Consider the following 14,850-nt stretch of genomic DNA (forward strand, 5'->3'; position numbering starts at 1 on the left):
GATTTTGGGGTTCCTTTCTCTTCTTTTTCTTTTGCTTCTTGCCCATAAGGCCAACAGTCTTTGCTCAATTTCCCTCTGATATGCTACATTACTGCTGGCCAGAAAACAACATCATCAGCCACGCATGGATCAAAGCTTTCAAAACAAAGGAACTGAAATAAGCATCTCTTTTTTCTTTTTCTTTTTTTAAGATTGAGTGATTGATTTAACGTATACGAGTACACCATTGCTCTCTTCAGACACACACCAGAAGAGGGCATCAGATCCCATTACAGATGGTTGTGAGCCACCATGTGGTTGCAGTCAGTGCTCTTAACCGCTGAGCCATCTCTCCAGCCCAAGCATCTCTTTAAGTTGATTATCTCCAGTATTTTGTTACAGTGATAGACAGAAATCTGACTAATGAGTGGCATGTGTTAGTTACTGTTGTCTTCCAGCACTGGCACACAGAACACAAACAACAGAATTTTGTTTACTTACATCCTTTTTACTTACAGGTGTCACGTGCATGTGTGTATCTTTGTGAACCACTCACGGAACCCAGATCCTGCTTAGGCTAAACTGGCTAAAATCTTAGAATCTGCCTGTTTTTCCTCTTCTCCCCCAGTGTTGGGATTATAAATATATGCATACCATGCCAACTTTTGCATGTGTATTGTAATCTCAGCCCTTTATTTTTGCACAGCAAGTATTTTACCCAGTGAGCCATCTTCTCTATCTTACTTTTATATTGATATTTATAGCACTAAGTTGCCTATCAAAATGTTGAATATGTATCAGTGGCATGATGTACAAACTTTAGTTTTCCAATGTAAACGTATTTTTTATTCACCTGATTTAAATGTTGTCTGGAGGCTTACTGCTAACCTAGGCCTAGTCCTGGATGCTTCTAGCTTCTATCCAGTCTAACTTAGGGTTAGAATGTTTTCAGCCTCTGAGACTTACTGCTGAATAAGCTCACCCATTCTTGGTCTGAGCTCTGAGAGGCTCTTTCAGTTCTGCTCGAACTCCTCTCCAAACTGACTGATTCAGTTTGGCTTCTCTCTCTCTGCCTCTCCTGAGTTCCTCTGTTTGATCTCATACTAACTCTATCAATCTGTTCTGATCTTCGGTATCAATCTCATTTTCTGGCTCATTCTGTCTTCATCTGTATCTAGCTTATTCTCTCTCTGCAACTTGTCTTTGTACAGCTGTCCCAGTAATAATGTGTCCTCTCTCTCTGAATTGCGTGTTAAGTAGCTTCCTTTTTCTCTTTCTTCTTGTGAGAGTTGGGCATATTGTATTCTGTAAAATCTTTCTCTGGTTGTCACTTTGCTACTCAATTAGAAGTCACTTACAGGGCCTGGCAGTGGTAGCCCACACATTTAATCCCAATACTTGGGAGGCAGAGGCAGATAGATGTATTTCTGAGTTCGAGGCCAGCCTCGTCTACAGAGTGAGTTCCAGGACAGCCAGAGCTACACAGAGAAACCCTGTCTCGAAAAACAAAAACAAACAAACAAAAAAAGAAGTCACTTTCAAACATGAGTGCTTCCTTCTACAAACTAACTTTCCCTCGTGTGGGATCAAAGGTGTGTACTAAGGGCATGGCTGTACTCCAGCCAGAGAGGTTAAAGGTGTGTGGTAAAGCTGAGCCTCACCACAACCAGAAACAGCTCTCCCCCCCCCCCCCCCAACCCCCCAGTAAATAACATAGTGTGAGCAAATCCTGCAGCATTTCTCTCCTTTTTGTTTAAATAAAAGACTCTTTCTCTAACATCAATAAACTATATACTGTCTGAATTATATTCACAATGTCTAGTCTATTTGTATTTGGCAGCCTTGGAGAAAGTAATCTACTATACCCTATCTTGGTGACTCCAAAGTTCTATACCTAAATCACTTTCTGTCATAACTTGAACTTAGCCACCTAGAAACATCATTTTAGACCTTAAAACATTTTCTTGAATCCTAAGTAACTTAAGCTTAACTGTGAGGCAATAACTATCCAGTCTTCAGCCTCTTAGAGACCTGAGAAGGATAAATACCTCAATAAGTAGGAAATGTAGAGCAAGCAGCTTCCAGTACTATAGAAAGGACAGAGACTACTGATCATTTGGACAGTCTCCCAAGAATCCTTGGCAATGTCGGAGCATCTGTATCTTTGGCCTACTGGCCCAGAATATCTGACAGAATTTTCTATGAAACAAGATATATCAAGGACTTATACACCTTGTCTTGGCAGAGTTCGACATTCGATTTTCTTTGTGTCCTTGTTGTCCACTGCTTGGACAGCAAACTGTCTTGCCCAGTGGCAGCTTGTCACATTTGAAGCAAACTCCATAAGGAGGTTTTTCAGTGCTCATTATCTTTTTTGAAATAGTATGGGGTGTTGCCAGGAGTAGACCTGTCTCACTGTCAAAAAAGCCTTCAATTAATAAGACACCTTTAAATGCCACATTATGTAGATCTCTGAGGTTTTTGAAGATCACCTATGTTAGTATGCTTGAATATGCAAATGATGCTTGTCTCTAGCTGTTTACTATCTGATTAACTTAGAAAACATCTGTGATGAGCAGTGGTGGCGCACGCCTTTAATCCCAGCACTTGGGAGGCAGAGGCAGGCGGATTTCTGAGTTCGAGAGTTCAAGGCTAGCCTGGTCTACAGAGTGAGTTCCAGGGCAGCCAGGGCTACACAGAGAAACCCTGTCTCGAAAAACCAAAAAAAAAAAGAAAGAAAGAAAAAAGAAAACATTTGTGATTAATTGAACCCAACAAAACCATATTTGGTTGATTATTAACTTGCATTTCTTAATTACCCTAAACAATTTGTAATGGTAGCTTTCAAATGAACTAGAACAGGTGTTTGCTGTTTGCACAGAACTTGGTAGTGGAAGAGGCATGGGGCAGTTTTGCCCAGTGGCATCGTTACTATAGTCCAGGAGGATTCATTACTGTGGGAGCCCGTCATCATCTTGGAAACCATTTGGGCAGTTTATATTATTTGTTGTGTTATATCATTTGTCTTTTTCTTAAGATGTTTCATTTGTCTAGTGGTCTCCAGAATCCTTAGTTGTATGCTTTTATTCTCCTGGGAAGATAAAACAAAATGCTGCCCCAACCCTAATGTTGGGGGGGTTGGGGGTGGTTGTTCCTTTTTTGGCCAGTTATATCTTTCCTAGGGCAAAATGTCTTTTGGCAGTAGAGAATATCTTTCAATTGATATTACAAAAATTCTTTTGAGTTTTTGAAACCGAATATACCTTTATGAATAAATACACTTATACCCCCCTTCTCTCTCTCTCTCTCTCTCTCTCTCTCTCTCTCTCTCTCTATATATATATATATATATATATGTATGTATGTATGTATGTGTGTGTATATATACACATATATATATATGCATGCGTGTGTGTGTGTGTGTGTGTACACACATGCATACATATATTTACATATACATACATAAATTAAAGGTTTAACTGTATTTATTTTCAGATCACAAAGGACATTCTCTTTGAATTTCAGCTTGTTTTTTTGCAAGCAGCTTTTAAATTTAAATCATTGTAATTCTTATGTGCCTGCCTCTACCTCCCAAGTGCTGGGATCAAAGGTGTGAACCATCATCACCCTATCCATCGCTAACTCTAGAATTTAGAAAACAACTGGTTCATAGAGATCTGCCTGTCTCTGCTGGGATTAAAGGCAGGGGCTACTTGCTTTCTCGAATATTTTATCTTAGCTCCACATCACTCCAATTCTTAGAGATTTAGAAAACAAGTTTGAATTGTGTTAATCCTTTGAATTTACATAAGATATTTTAAATCTCTTAACTTTTTTTTTATATCAAACAATAAGAATATCCTTTTTATTGAAAAAGAAAACTTAAAAGCTGATGTCCAAGATGGTGTGGGCCATGTGACAGTCTACAGTCTAATATTCTAACGTGGAATTAAGACAAGTCATTTAAGTAAATCCAAGACACTTTTCATGCCAATAAGGCAAGTATGACTTTGGCAAATTAATTTTAATGGTAGGGTGGTTGGTACCTTTTGAAAGACCAACACCTGCCGAGTCCTGTTTATGAACAACCTGGACAGTCTGTGAATGTTCTTAATACCTTTTAATATTTTTCTTACAAGCAATTTTTATGGTTTGTTTCTAAGATTGGAGGAGTGTTACTTCTGTGTTTTCCATTGCTGCAACAAGTCACCTCTCCATGAATTCATGGCTATATTAGCCACATATGGCTTTGTTGTGGTAATTATTTAAAACTGCCTCTGGTTCATCCGACTATCTAAGCTGCAGCGGCTCTGCCTAGCCCAGCCGCCATGTTTCTCAGCCCGAGGCCATGTGCACACTGCAGCTAGAACCGGCCCGCCAGAAACACCAGCCCTGACATCCACTAGATGCCAGCATGAGAGATGGCTCTGTCAATCTTCCACGCTGTCTCCGCAAGGCAGGGCATTGCCCAGACCATTCTGCCATCCATGCGGGACCAGTAAGAGAATGAGACTCTAATTCTTATAGATTAATCAAAGGCTTTATATGTTTGATAATGATTAATAACAAGATGCCCATACAAAGAGAGTTGTATCCCAATTAGGTAGCCTAATTATAAGTTTATAAGTTGTTTACCCAAGAGTGCTCTCCATACCTGTGTGGTTCTCCATCCTCCTACATCTCTGCCCTCTCTAGTTCCTTCTTCTTCCTTTTTTCTCTTCCTCTCCCAACTCCTCCTCTTCCTCTCCTTACTCTTCCCACCTTAGCTCCTCCTACATGGTTTGAATTTTCCTATTTATCCTTCTGACCCTATATACTTGACCTATCTTGCACTTTGTTTTACCTGAGATAATGTTCTAATCCCTAGAATCTGAATATTTACCTTCTAGAAAGGCCAATCTGGGTCAAAGATTTTGGTGAAGTCATTATTATATCTGCTCCTGTGTCTACTGAACCTTTGATTTCGATGCCATTTTTCCGTACTTTTAGCTTTGGTCTCTGATTATTTATAGCAGTTTGCCAAAATACTTGTTTTCTGGTCTCTCCTGAATTTTTTACTTTATCTATGGAAGCTGTTCTGTCCTTGATTACATTCAGAGAAGTGTTGTTTTCTTTTTTTTTTTTTTTTTTTAATTTATTTATTTATTATATGTAAGTACACTGTAGCTGTCTTTAGACACCCATATGAGGGCACCAGATCTCATTGTAGATGGTTGTGAGCCACCATGTGGTTGCTGGGATTTGAACTCATGACCTCTAGAAGAGCAGTCAGTGCTCTTAACCGCTGAGCCATCTCACCAGCCCCCAGAAGTGTTGTTTTCAACAACAGGCATTAAATCTTTTAATTGCTCTGTGGCTGAGTGTCTCTGATGCTGACAGATAATGATTGAATTGAATTTGATTTTGGGGGCTGTGGGAGGGGAGGTCCTTTACAGCATTTCCCAATGACAAAAGATCATTCTGAATTTTAAGATTTTGTGAAAGGATAGCTCTTGTATCTACCAGACCCATCTATTTCAATACCATTTACTTGCAATTTCAATTTTGACCTGAGCAATCCTTTCACCTGCATTAAATTGTACCTCTCTTTACACAGGCTATAATTTTAATTTCCCCTTTGAATTCCTAGATACACGATGAAAACTTGGGAAGTCAGTCCACTCCTTCCCAAGATCATCCCTTCTCCTTCTCTCCCTGGGAGCAAAGGACCTTAAACTCCAGTAGTTATTCTATAGCATTAAGCTTTTGGGGCTAGAATAAAATGTTTACCTCTGTCCAAGCCTAGAGCCACACTGCCTAAAATAGCATGCATTAGATCTGCAATACTTACTTGAAAAATTTCAATTTGCATGTTACTCCTTGGCTAGCAAGAGGCAAACAGCTTGTACTTTTTGCCGTGGAGCCTTGAGTCAGGCCTCCCATTTCATTTCCCTACTATATGAACTTGCCTTGAATATCTCTCTTGGACCAGTGGCAACCCTTGCCATATCACTTGTACACCCCTGGAAGCCCAGGCCTCTTTCTTGTCTATATTTTTGAAAACATACTCTTAGAGATGCCTCCTTGACAATTTTGTTGCAAATTACCATATTTCCCACAATTAAAGCACCAACCATTTTAAGATCTGAGACCTTTAGGGGCTTAGTTACAGTCTATTTGCAAATGACCATATTTCCTGCAATTGAAGCATTGGGCATTTTGATGTTGAAGACCTCTAGCTATAGCTTGACATATAATACTAGCATAGCACTTGTTAGAACCAGTATTGGTCGTATCCCTTATCCACTTGCCCGAAGGTGCTCCCTGTACCTTTAAGTGCCTTTAGTAACTTTTTAACATTTGATACTCACATTTTCAAATGCTATGGTCTCTGTCAGCACCTGCCTTTCGTCAGGATCTGATATGGCTTTGTTCACAACTGAGACTAATCTTTGTAAAAAAAAAATCAGTGAAAGGTTTCTCCAGAGCCTTGTATAGTCCTTATAAACAAGGTGGACTTTTTTTCCCGGGCTCCTTAACCCCAAGCTCTTAAAACCACTAAGCAACATTGTTCTATAGTAGTGTCATCAAGGTGAATCTGTTCTTATATATTGTAATACCACCCTTCACCCAGCAACTGACGTTTGACTATTCATTCCCCTTGCTCTGTTTCACTGTTCAATATTCCTGACTTCTTCCCTCCATCATGTTAGTTATCACAGCTGCTGAGTGGCCTCTAGAACAGCTGTCATCAATCTCTTCCAGTCTTGGGGACTAATTTTGAGTGTCTCAGTTATTTAGAATTTGTTTCACATAAGGTGAGCGCATCCCATATGAAATTATGGCCTCTTTAAAATGCCTTAGATTTATCATTTCTATAGGATGCCATCCTATCTCATAACCTTGTTTCACACCATTAGCAGGCATGTGCTGTGTGGGTACTGGGAAAGCTGATGGTGGTAGTCTTGTAACCCTGGGCCTCCCCTCCTCCCACTCTGGTTTCTTGGTTTGAAGTTAACCCTTTTCTATGGACATGGACTGTAATTATTAGGTTGGCCTCCAGCTTTTTCAGCTTTTCTCTGACCTGCTGCCAGAGTTTCTTTTCTGCTTTCCTCCTGCAGGAAACTCCTGCTCTCTTGCTCAGTCACCAGGACTGAGTACTTTTGTTCTCCTTTTTCCTACACTCCTTGCCTCTCAACCAGTTTTACCCACTTTTTTTTCCAGTTGCAAAGCCAACTCTGCAACCTTTTAAGAAATGAGAGAGCAGACAATGGACTGGGCCCATACCTGGATCTTATGGAGGCATTTTCTCAATTGAGGTTTCCTCCTTGTGTCAAGTTGACAGAAACTAACCATTGTATATATATTTAAGTATTTTTCTAAGACAAAGCCATGGAGAGCAAGACAGTAAGTAAGCAGCACCCCTCCTCATCTCCATGGCCTCTGCATCAGCTCCTAGAGTTCCTGTCCTAACTTCCTTTAATGATGGCCTGTGATATGGAAGTGTAACCTTTTCCTCTTCAACTTGCTTTGGTCACAGCATGTCATCACAGCAATAGAAACTTAAGACAATATATATGCTTATAGTTTGTTTTATTTAGCTGAGTATTGGGAATTTATGTTGTTTCATATACTTAGCTTAGAGAAATATTTATTTTTTGAGATAGGTCTTAGCATGCTTACCAGGCTAGCTCTGAACCACAGAGATCTGTCTGCTCTGCTTTTCCAGTGCTAGGCTTAAAGCCATGTGCTATTACACCCTGATGAAAATATGTTTTTAAATGGTTTTCTATGTAGCAAGGAATTATTTAGTAGTTCTTCCCACCCTAGTAACAATAGTGGCATTATGGATACTTTATATCAGATCATTGATTGATAGATTTCCCTTGAAAATTTAAGTCACCATATATATATATATATTTTCTTCATATATTTTTGCATCTCGGTTCACCTGTTTGCATGCTACAACAGTTTATTTGCTTATAATTAGGCTTTATATTAAAATGTCCACTTAAGGCCGGGCGGTGGTGGCGCACGCCTTTAATCCCAGCACTTGGGAGGCAGAGGCAGGCGGATTTCTGAGTTCAAGAGTTCGAGGCTAGCCTGGTCTACAGAGTGAGTTCCAGGACAGCCAGGGCTACTCAGAGAAACCCTGTCTCGAAAAACCAAAAAAAAAAAAAAAAAAAATGTCCACTTAACCAGTTAGGGTGAATGTTCACTGCCCTATGTTCTGTTTGTAGCATTTTGCAATGAGCAGTCACAGCAGCTCATTGCAGAATAATAGCCAGCAAGAAACTTAGTTACTGTTATTTAGTAAAATCATACAATGGTTTTAATATCTCTTTTCTTAGAAAAAAAAATTTGGAGTCTCTGTCTTGCTTGGAGATTTTTGAATGTATAAATGTGACTTTGCATATACATATTTAATTACCATCAGCAGTCTCATAAGTTTTCTATAAAGTACTTCTTATGCCCAACATAACCCAAGTTTTTCTTCCTAATATATTGGATACAGTTAAAGGGTTATGTCATGTTAAAGATTAGACTCAGTCTGTTTAGCAGGAGAACATAGTATGATAGGCATGCTGTGATGAGGACAGGTGTATCAATAGCATATTGACGGAACTCTAGTGTGTGTGGTCATTTGAATGACACAATACATTTACACATCTGTTACTATTTAAGTTTTTTGTTTACTCTTTTTCAAGACAAGGTTTCTCTGTATAGCCCTGTATGTCTATGGAACTTGATCTGTAGACCAGGCTGGCCTTGAACTCAAAGATTCACCTGCCTCTGCCTCCTGAGTGATAGGAATTAAGGGTAAGAACCACTACTGCATGGTGGTAGGTTAAAAGTGTATGCCGCCACTCCTAGCTAAGTTGTTATTCTTTACACCAACTGCTGCCCTCTCCCACAGGATGTTGTTAGATTAGCTATTAGTAGTTGTGTGTTGTTAATCTAGTCTTGCTCTGATCTGTTATCTTTAACTGTGGTAGAGGAAAGACTTGCTTCCTTTCCTGTTACCACAGCCCTGCAGTTAGGATATGTATGTATGTGCTTCTCTCAGAGACCACAATGAAGTGGTTTTCACGCTAATATATATGTTTGCATTTTGGAGACAGATGTGAAAGATATACCCATATTTTGGAAGAATCATTACAATTGATTGGTGTATAGGTTTATTTTGAAGATTTAAAAAAATATTATGTGTATGTATGAGTTTATGTGTACCATGTGGGGATCAGAGGGCATTGGGTCCCCTGGAGTTTAAAGGTTTTTGTGAACCACCCAGTGTAGGTGCTGGGAACTAAATAAAGGGCCTGTGCAAGAGCAGTTTATGCTTTTTAGTTTATGCTTTTAACCACTGAGCTACATCTCTAACTCCTGAAGAAGATTTAAAAATAACTAACCAAAATAACTATTAAATATGAAATGAAAACTATTGATAGACATGAAAACCGGTGGCAGACATGCTTGTTTTTAGGTACCATGCTGTTCAGCTGCAAATGTGCCATGCATGTCTTACCAGACTCTGCATCTCTGTGTGATGGTGGCCCTGGTTTGTATGCTTTGATGCCATGATTTGAACTTGACTGGCTGGGACTGAGGGTGGCTGTGTGGTGGAGTGCTCGCCTGCTGTTCACAAGGGACTGGTCCCAGGTGTGGCCATTACAGCTGTAGGAAAGGCTTGTATAATTGTGCCCATAGGCCAAGTAGGAGGAGAACAGGTGGTGTTGAAGAGAAGGAGGTAGGCGAGAACATGGTAGAAGATAAATACAACCCAGTTCTGTAGCTTTGATCCTGAAAACTTCTGTGTCTTGTTCAGATAATGCTCTCGTTTTTGTGGAAATATTCCTGTCCCATCATGGTTAGTAATCTCTTTATAAGCAGAGACTATTGTGTTTAGAACTATGTAAGATCAGAAATTACCATGTAAAGCTACTGCTGTTGGGCCTAATAAGGTATCTGTGATGGTGTCCAATACTGAGTTTGTATTTAGCTAGGAGTGTTTGTAAAGGAAATTGTTTAAACACAATAGTTAAGAGAATTCTTACAGGTCTGTTAATAACATTCAAAGAAGAATAAAAATAAATGTTGCAGATTTAATCTAACTTAGCAAGAGGAAAAAAGGACATTTTTTTATAAGGCTATGTTTTCTTTGATAAATAAACATGTTATTGATGATATTGATGGTATATAGAAAGCTGAACTGGAAGTGTTCCCCAGTACTCAGGAGAGAGCCTGGTTACAGCGATTGCAGGTTCCTTATACAGACTCAGCTTCTGTACTGTCTTCTGTCAGGTGGAGTTCATGATGATTTATACTGGCTCTGATGACAGCAGAGGAGCTGCCTCTGTCTCAGCATCCAGACAGATTGCCAGTTTGAGGTTAGCTGGACTACATGTTAGGATTCTGTCTCAAGACAAATAGTGACCTCACCCCCAGCCTTAAATAAGTAAAGATTTCTGAATCATTTGCTTTGAAATGTGGACTCATGTAGTCCAGGCTGACCCCAAACTTGTGCGTATCTTGGGATTATCTTGAACTCTTGAACTTCTGCTTTCACGTGGCAGAATTACAGACGTGTGCTGCCAAACCCAACCTATGTCATGATTGACATTTGACTGTTTCAAAGGCCTGATCTGATTTTTTAAAAATCTTACTAGGGTTGATGCTGCTGCTGCTACTACTAATGCCAGTGATGCTAACATAAAGTGTTCAAAACCTGTGGCTGGTACTACTGCAGATAATGAAGTCATGCAGCAAGATTTTGTATTTGAGGATCAGAAAAATAATGAGGTAAGAAATTCTAGAAGCATTGTTCTAATTGTTCCAGAATTTAAAGTTACAGTTGAGTAATTCTGCTGACATACTTGTCTGTCTTATAAATCCCTAAGAATATACATTCTCTGTAGAATTTAGGAATCATGTTAGGTAGAAAGGTAAGCTTAAAGCACCTTACTGTATTTTTATTATTTTTAATCTTTTGTGTGTGTTTGTGTGACAATGTGAGCTTATGCATGCCATGGTACTTGTGTGAAGGTCAGAGGACAGCCTTTGGTATTAATCATTGCATTCAGTCTTGTTTGGCATAGGATAGATTATTTTGGTACTGTATACACCAGGCTATTTGGCCCAGGAGCTTCTGAAGACCCACCTGTCCTCCACAGCTCATCTTGCTGTAGGCACTGGGATCGTAGACTTTACTGCTGAACCTTATGTGGGTTCAGGATTTAGCTTGTGTGGCAAGCACTTGTACCCAAGTATAAGTTTTCTGTTTCTGTTTAGACAGGTTCTTACTATATAGCCTTGGCTGGCATGGAACTATGTAGACCAGGCTGCCTTCTTCTGCTTCCCAAGTACAGGGATTAAAGGTGTGTGCCACCATGTGCAGCATCAAACATACATACATACATACATACATACATACATACATACATACATACATACATATAATTTTTTTTTTTTTCGAGACAGGGTTTTTCTCTGTATAGCCCTGGCTATCCTGGAACTGAACTCACTTTGTAGACTGGGCTGGCCTCAAATTCAGAAATCCGCCTGCCTCTGCCTCCCAGGTGCAGGGATTAAAGGTGTGTGCCACTACCGCCCGGCTCAAACATATTTTAAAAGTATTTCTAGGGCAGGAAGTTTATGATGGCAGCTGAAGTAGTTATGGTTGAACTTTTATTAGTTTCAAAGCTTTCTGTATTTCTTTTTACTTCTGAAGAATATAGTATAGTACATTTTCCTCTCTTTTTCCTTTACAGTTCTTAGTTGAAATAGACCCCTGTAACAAAAGACAGATTTAAATTTAAATTAATATTTTTTTTTTACCTTCCTATGTGTATGGGTGTTTTGCATGTACCACATGTATGCTTAGTAGAGTCCCAGAGGCCAAAAGTGGAGGCATTGTATCCCCTGGGACTGGAGTTAACAATTTTGAGTTGCCACGTGGGATCTGGGGATTGAGCCTTGGCCTTCTGAAAGAGTAGCTAGTGCTTTTAGCTGCTAAACCACTTCTCGAGCCCCTCCCCTCTTTTGTTTCTTAAAGACAGAAACTTCACTATATAACTCTGTCTGGCCTGGAATTAACAATGATCAGCTTGTCTTTCTCTTCTGAATGCTGGGATTAAAGGAGTGGGCCACCAGGTCTGGCAACAGAAGACACATTAAAGAAGAGAAAAACAAGCTTACTAAACAATACCTCAAGTACAGGTGGGAATTAGAATAAAGAGTAAATCTCTAAAGGGTGACTTAACTATCACCGGTATCCAGAAATGGAGGTTAGGTGTGTAGGAAATGATTGGGGGAAAAAAAAGATGTTCTATTTCAGCAGAGAAATGAGTCCCCCCCAAAAAAAGGTGTTCTATTTCAGCAGAGTGATAGAAATCCTAGTGACAAAGCTGTCTCCTCTCTTCCTGGTCGGGGAGATCTGAACTGAGGACAGCTTATGTATTTAATGTTCTGATATAAAAAAGGTGATGACTTTGTTATTTTCTAACATAATCAGCTCAAAGCGTGTCCAAGAGGTGTATGTTGGTGGCATGTTGAGAATGCTACATTGCAGATCTTTTGCTATGAAAAAACCTTCATAGCTCTTGGTAGTCCTACTTAAGCTTTCTGCGTAATTCTTTGAAAAGAATAAATAAAAGCTCAAACATAGAAGCTGGGTTTGTTTGTCATGTGTAACACTTGCCTGAATGGTGAGAGTTCCTGGGTTTGATTCCTGGAACTGAAAGAGAAACAGTATAAAAGTAGTATCTAGGACATTTAAAGACATGCTTCTCAACACATTCATTCATTCATTTATTCATTTAGTCTTTTTGAGACAGGGTCTTACTCTGTAGCTCTGGCTGGCCTGTAACTTGGTATCTAAACCAGGCTGAACAGAAGTCTGCCTCTGCCTCCTCAGTGCTCGAATAAAAGATGTATATCACCATACCTGGCATTTTTCACACTTTTAAATAAGGAAGTTTTCTTTAGTATGTTACCCTGTAAACCATATTAAAAAGTAGGTGTAATAATAAGCACCTTAGAGTTGGCACAATTACCTGTCTTTTTCCTTTTTTTTTTCCTAAGTAAGTAGTCCCCAAACTTACCATCCCTTTGTCTTTTTAGCATGTGCTGTCATGCTTTGGATATTTTTACTTTTGTATGTAGGAATTGGCCTCAGGTTGGAGAGATGGCTCAGAGGTTAAGAGCACTGGCTCCTCTTCCAGAGGTCCCGAGTTCAATTCCCAGCAACCACATGGTGGCTCACAACCATCTGTAGTGGGATCCGATGCCCTCTTCTGCTGTGTCTGATGAGAACAACAGTGTACTCACATACATACATAAAATAAATAAATCTTTGAAAAAAAAAAAGAAAAGGAACTGGCCTCAGTTACAAAGTAATCCTCTTCATTAGTGTGTTGGGATTGTAAACATGAACTGCCACAGGGCTGCGTTTGTTTATATTTGTGCGTTAAGATGTTTATTGCCCACAGAAGCCAGAGGCATTAGATCTTCCTGGAGTGAGTTGCTTTTCACATAGCTATAGGAAGCAGGTAAGAGTGATTGATGTTCAGCACAAGATCAAGGTGAGGAGAAATAAGTGAAGGGCTGTGGAATCCATTCCTGATCTTTTGTGCTAGACAACCAGTTTACCTTCTCCATTGCTACTTTTCAGGTTGTCCCCTTGCCCTTCCTAAATTTATCAGTTCATGTGCATCTATTGCCAAATCATTCCCACCAGGATGATAAAACGTTTGCTTAGTGCTCCTAGAGGCCAAAAGAGGGCATTGAGTCTCCTGGGACTGGAGTTAAAGATGGTTGTAAGCTGCCCTGTGTATGCTAGAAATTGAACCCTGGTCTTTTGGAAGAGTAGCTGGTACTCTTAACCATTGAGCAATCCCTCCAGCTCTAGGATAAGACATTTTAAACTTATCACCCTTGTAGCTGTGAATTAGTTAAACCACTTTGGCTCCCGGCAGATCTCCTGCTTGCTACACCTGTCCAAGAACTTTCTGGATTCTTGATATTCATTCTCTCTCTCTCTCTCTCTCTGGATTCTTGATATTCATTCTCTCTCTCTCTCTCTCTCTCTCTCTCTCTCTGTCTCACACACACACACACACAGGCGCACACACACACACACACACACACACACACACACACACACACACCAGTTAATTTTGATATGCCTTGACTAGCTTAATGGCTGGACATTTCTAATCTTCCCCAAGGCTAGCATACATTCTCCCCTCCAACTTTCCCAAGTCAACTTGCTAAATCAACATTTCATCTCTGCTACCCCAGACCTAATCGGGGAGTGGCCCCTAGGGTCACTTCCCCAAAATCTTACATGGCTGGTTTGGTTCTTTTCTGCAGCTCTTAGGTCTACTCCCTCTGCTTCCCCGTCATGGTGAGTCTCCTCCTCTCCCACCTTGGTCCCTTGTCCATACAATCTAAAAGTCCCTCCTCTGTCTTCCAGCTGGCTGTATGGCAATTCCCAATGTGTTATTTGTGGAGTCTTTTTTTGGTTTTTTTTTTTGAGACAGGGTTTCTCTGTGTAGTTCTGGCTGTTCTGGCACTCACTCTGTAGACCAGGCTGGCCTCGAACTCAGAAATCCGCCTGTCTCTGCCTCCCAAGTGCTGGGATTAAAGGCGTGCGCCACCACCGCCCGGCCTGGCAATTCTTTATTATCAGTCGAAGCCAAATGTGGTCAGGGACCCTCAGGTCTGCAAGTGGCTTTTAGAGGCAGAATTAAGATAGAGCATTAGAATCAATTTCCAGCACACTCTCACTCTCTGCGTTCAGGGGAAAAAAAAGCCCTTTCTTTGTTTATAGTTCAGCTGCATCTTGGTATATCTGCTTCTCTTTATAATAAAATTGTTAGAAGAGACCTCCCT

General features: G+C 40.1%; 1 protein-coding gene across 5 annotated transcripts in view; it reads left to right on the plus strand.

The window, feature by feature from the left end:
* Fam13b (family with sequence similarity 13 member B) overlaps positions 1-14,850 on the plus strand; it is a 94,770-nt gene that overhangs the window by 46,144 nt on the left and 33,776 nt on the right. For all 5 annotated transcript variants that reach the window (XM_028762769.1, XM_028762768.1, XM_028762771.1 and 2 more), the window contains one exon: positions 10,626-10,758. In XM_028762769.1, the coding sequence (XP_028618602.1) occupies positions 10,626-10,758 (133 nt within the window). The remainder of the gene's footprint in view (positions 1-10,625; positions 10,759-14,850) is intronic.

This window comes from Grammomys surdaster, unplaced genomic scaffold (genome assembly GCF_004785775.1).
Source record: "Grammomys surdaster isolate TR1022 unplaced genomic scaffold, NIH_TR_1.0 135, whole genome shotgun sequence".
Lineage (NCBI taxonomy): Eukaryota > Metazoa > Chordata > Mammalia > Rodentia > Muridae > Grammomys > Grammomys surdaster.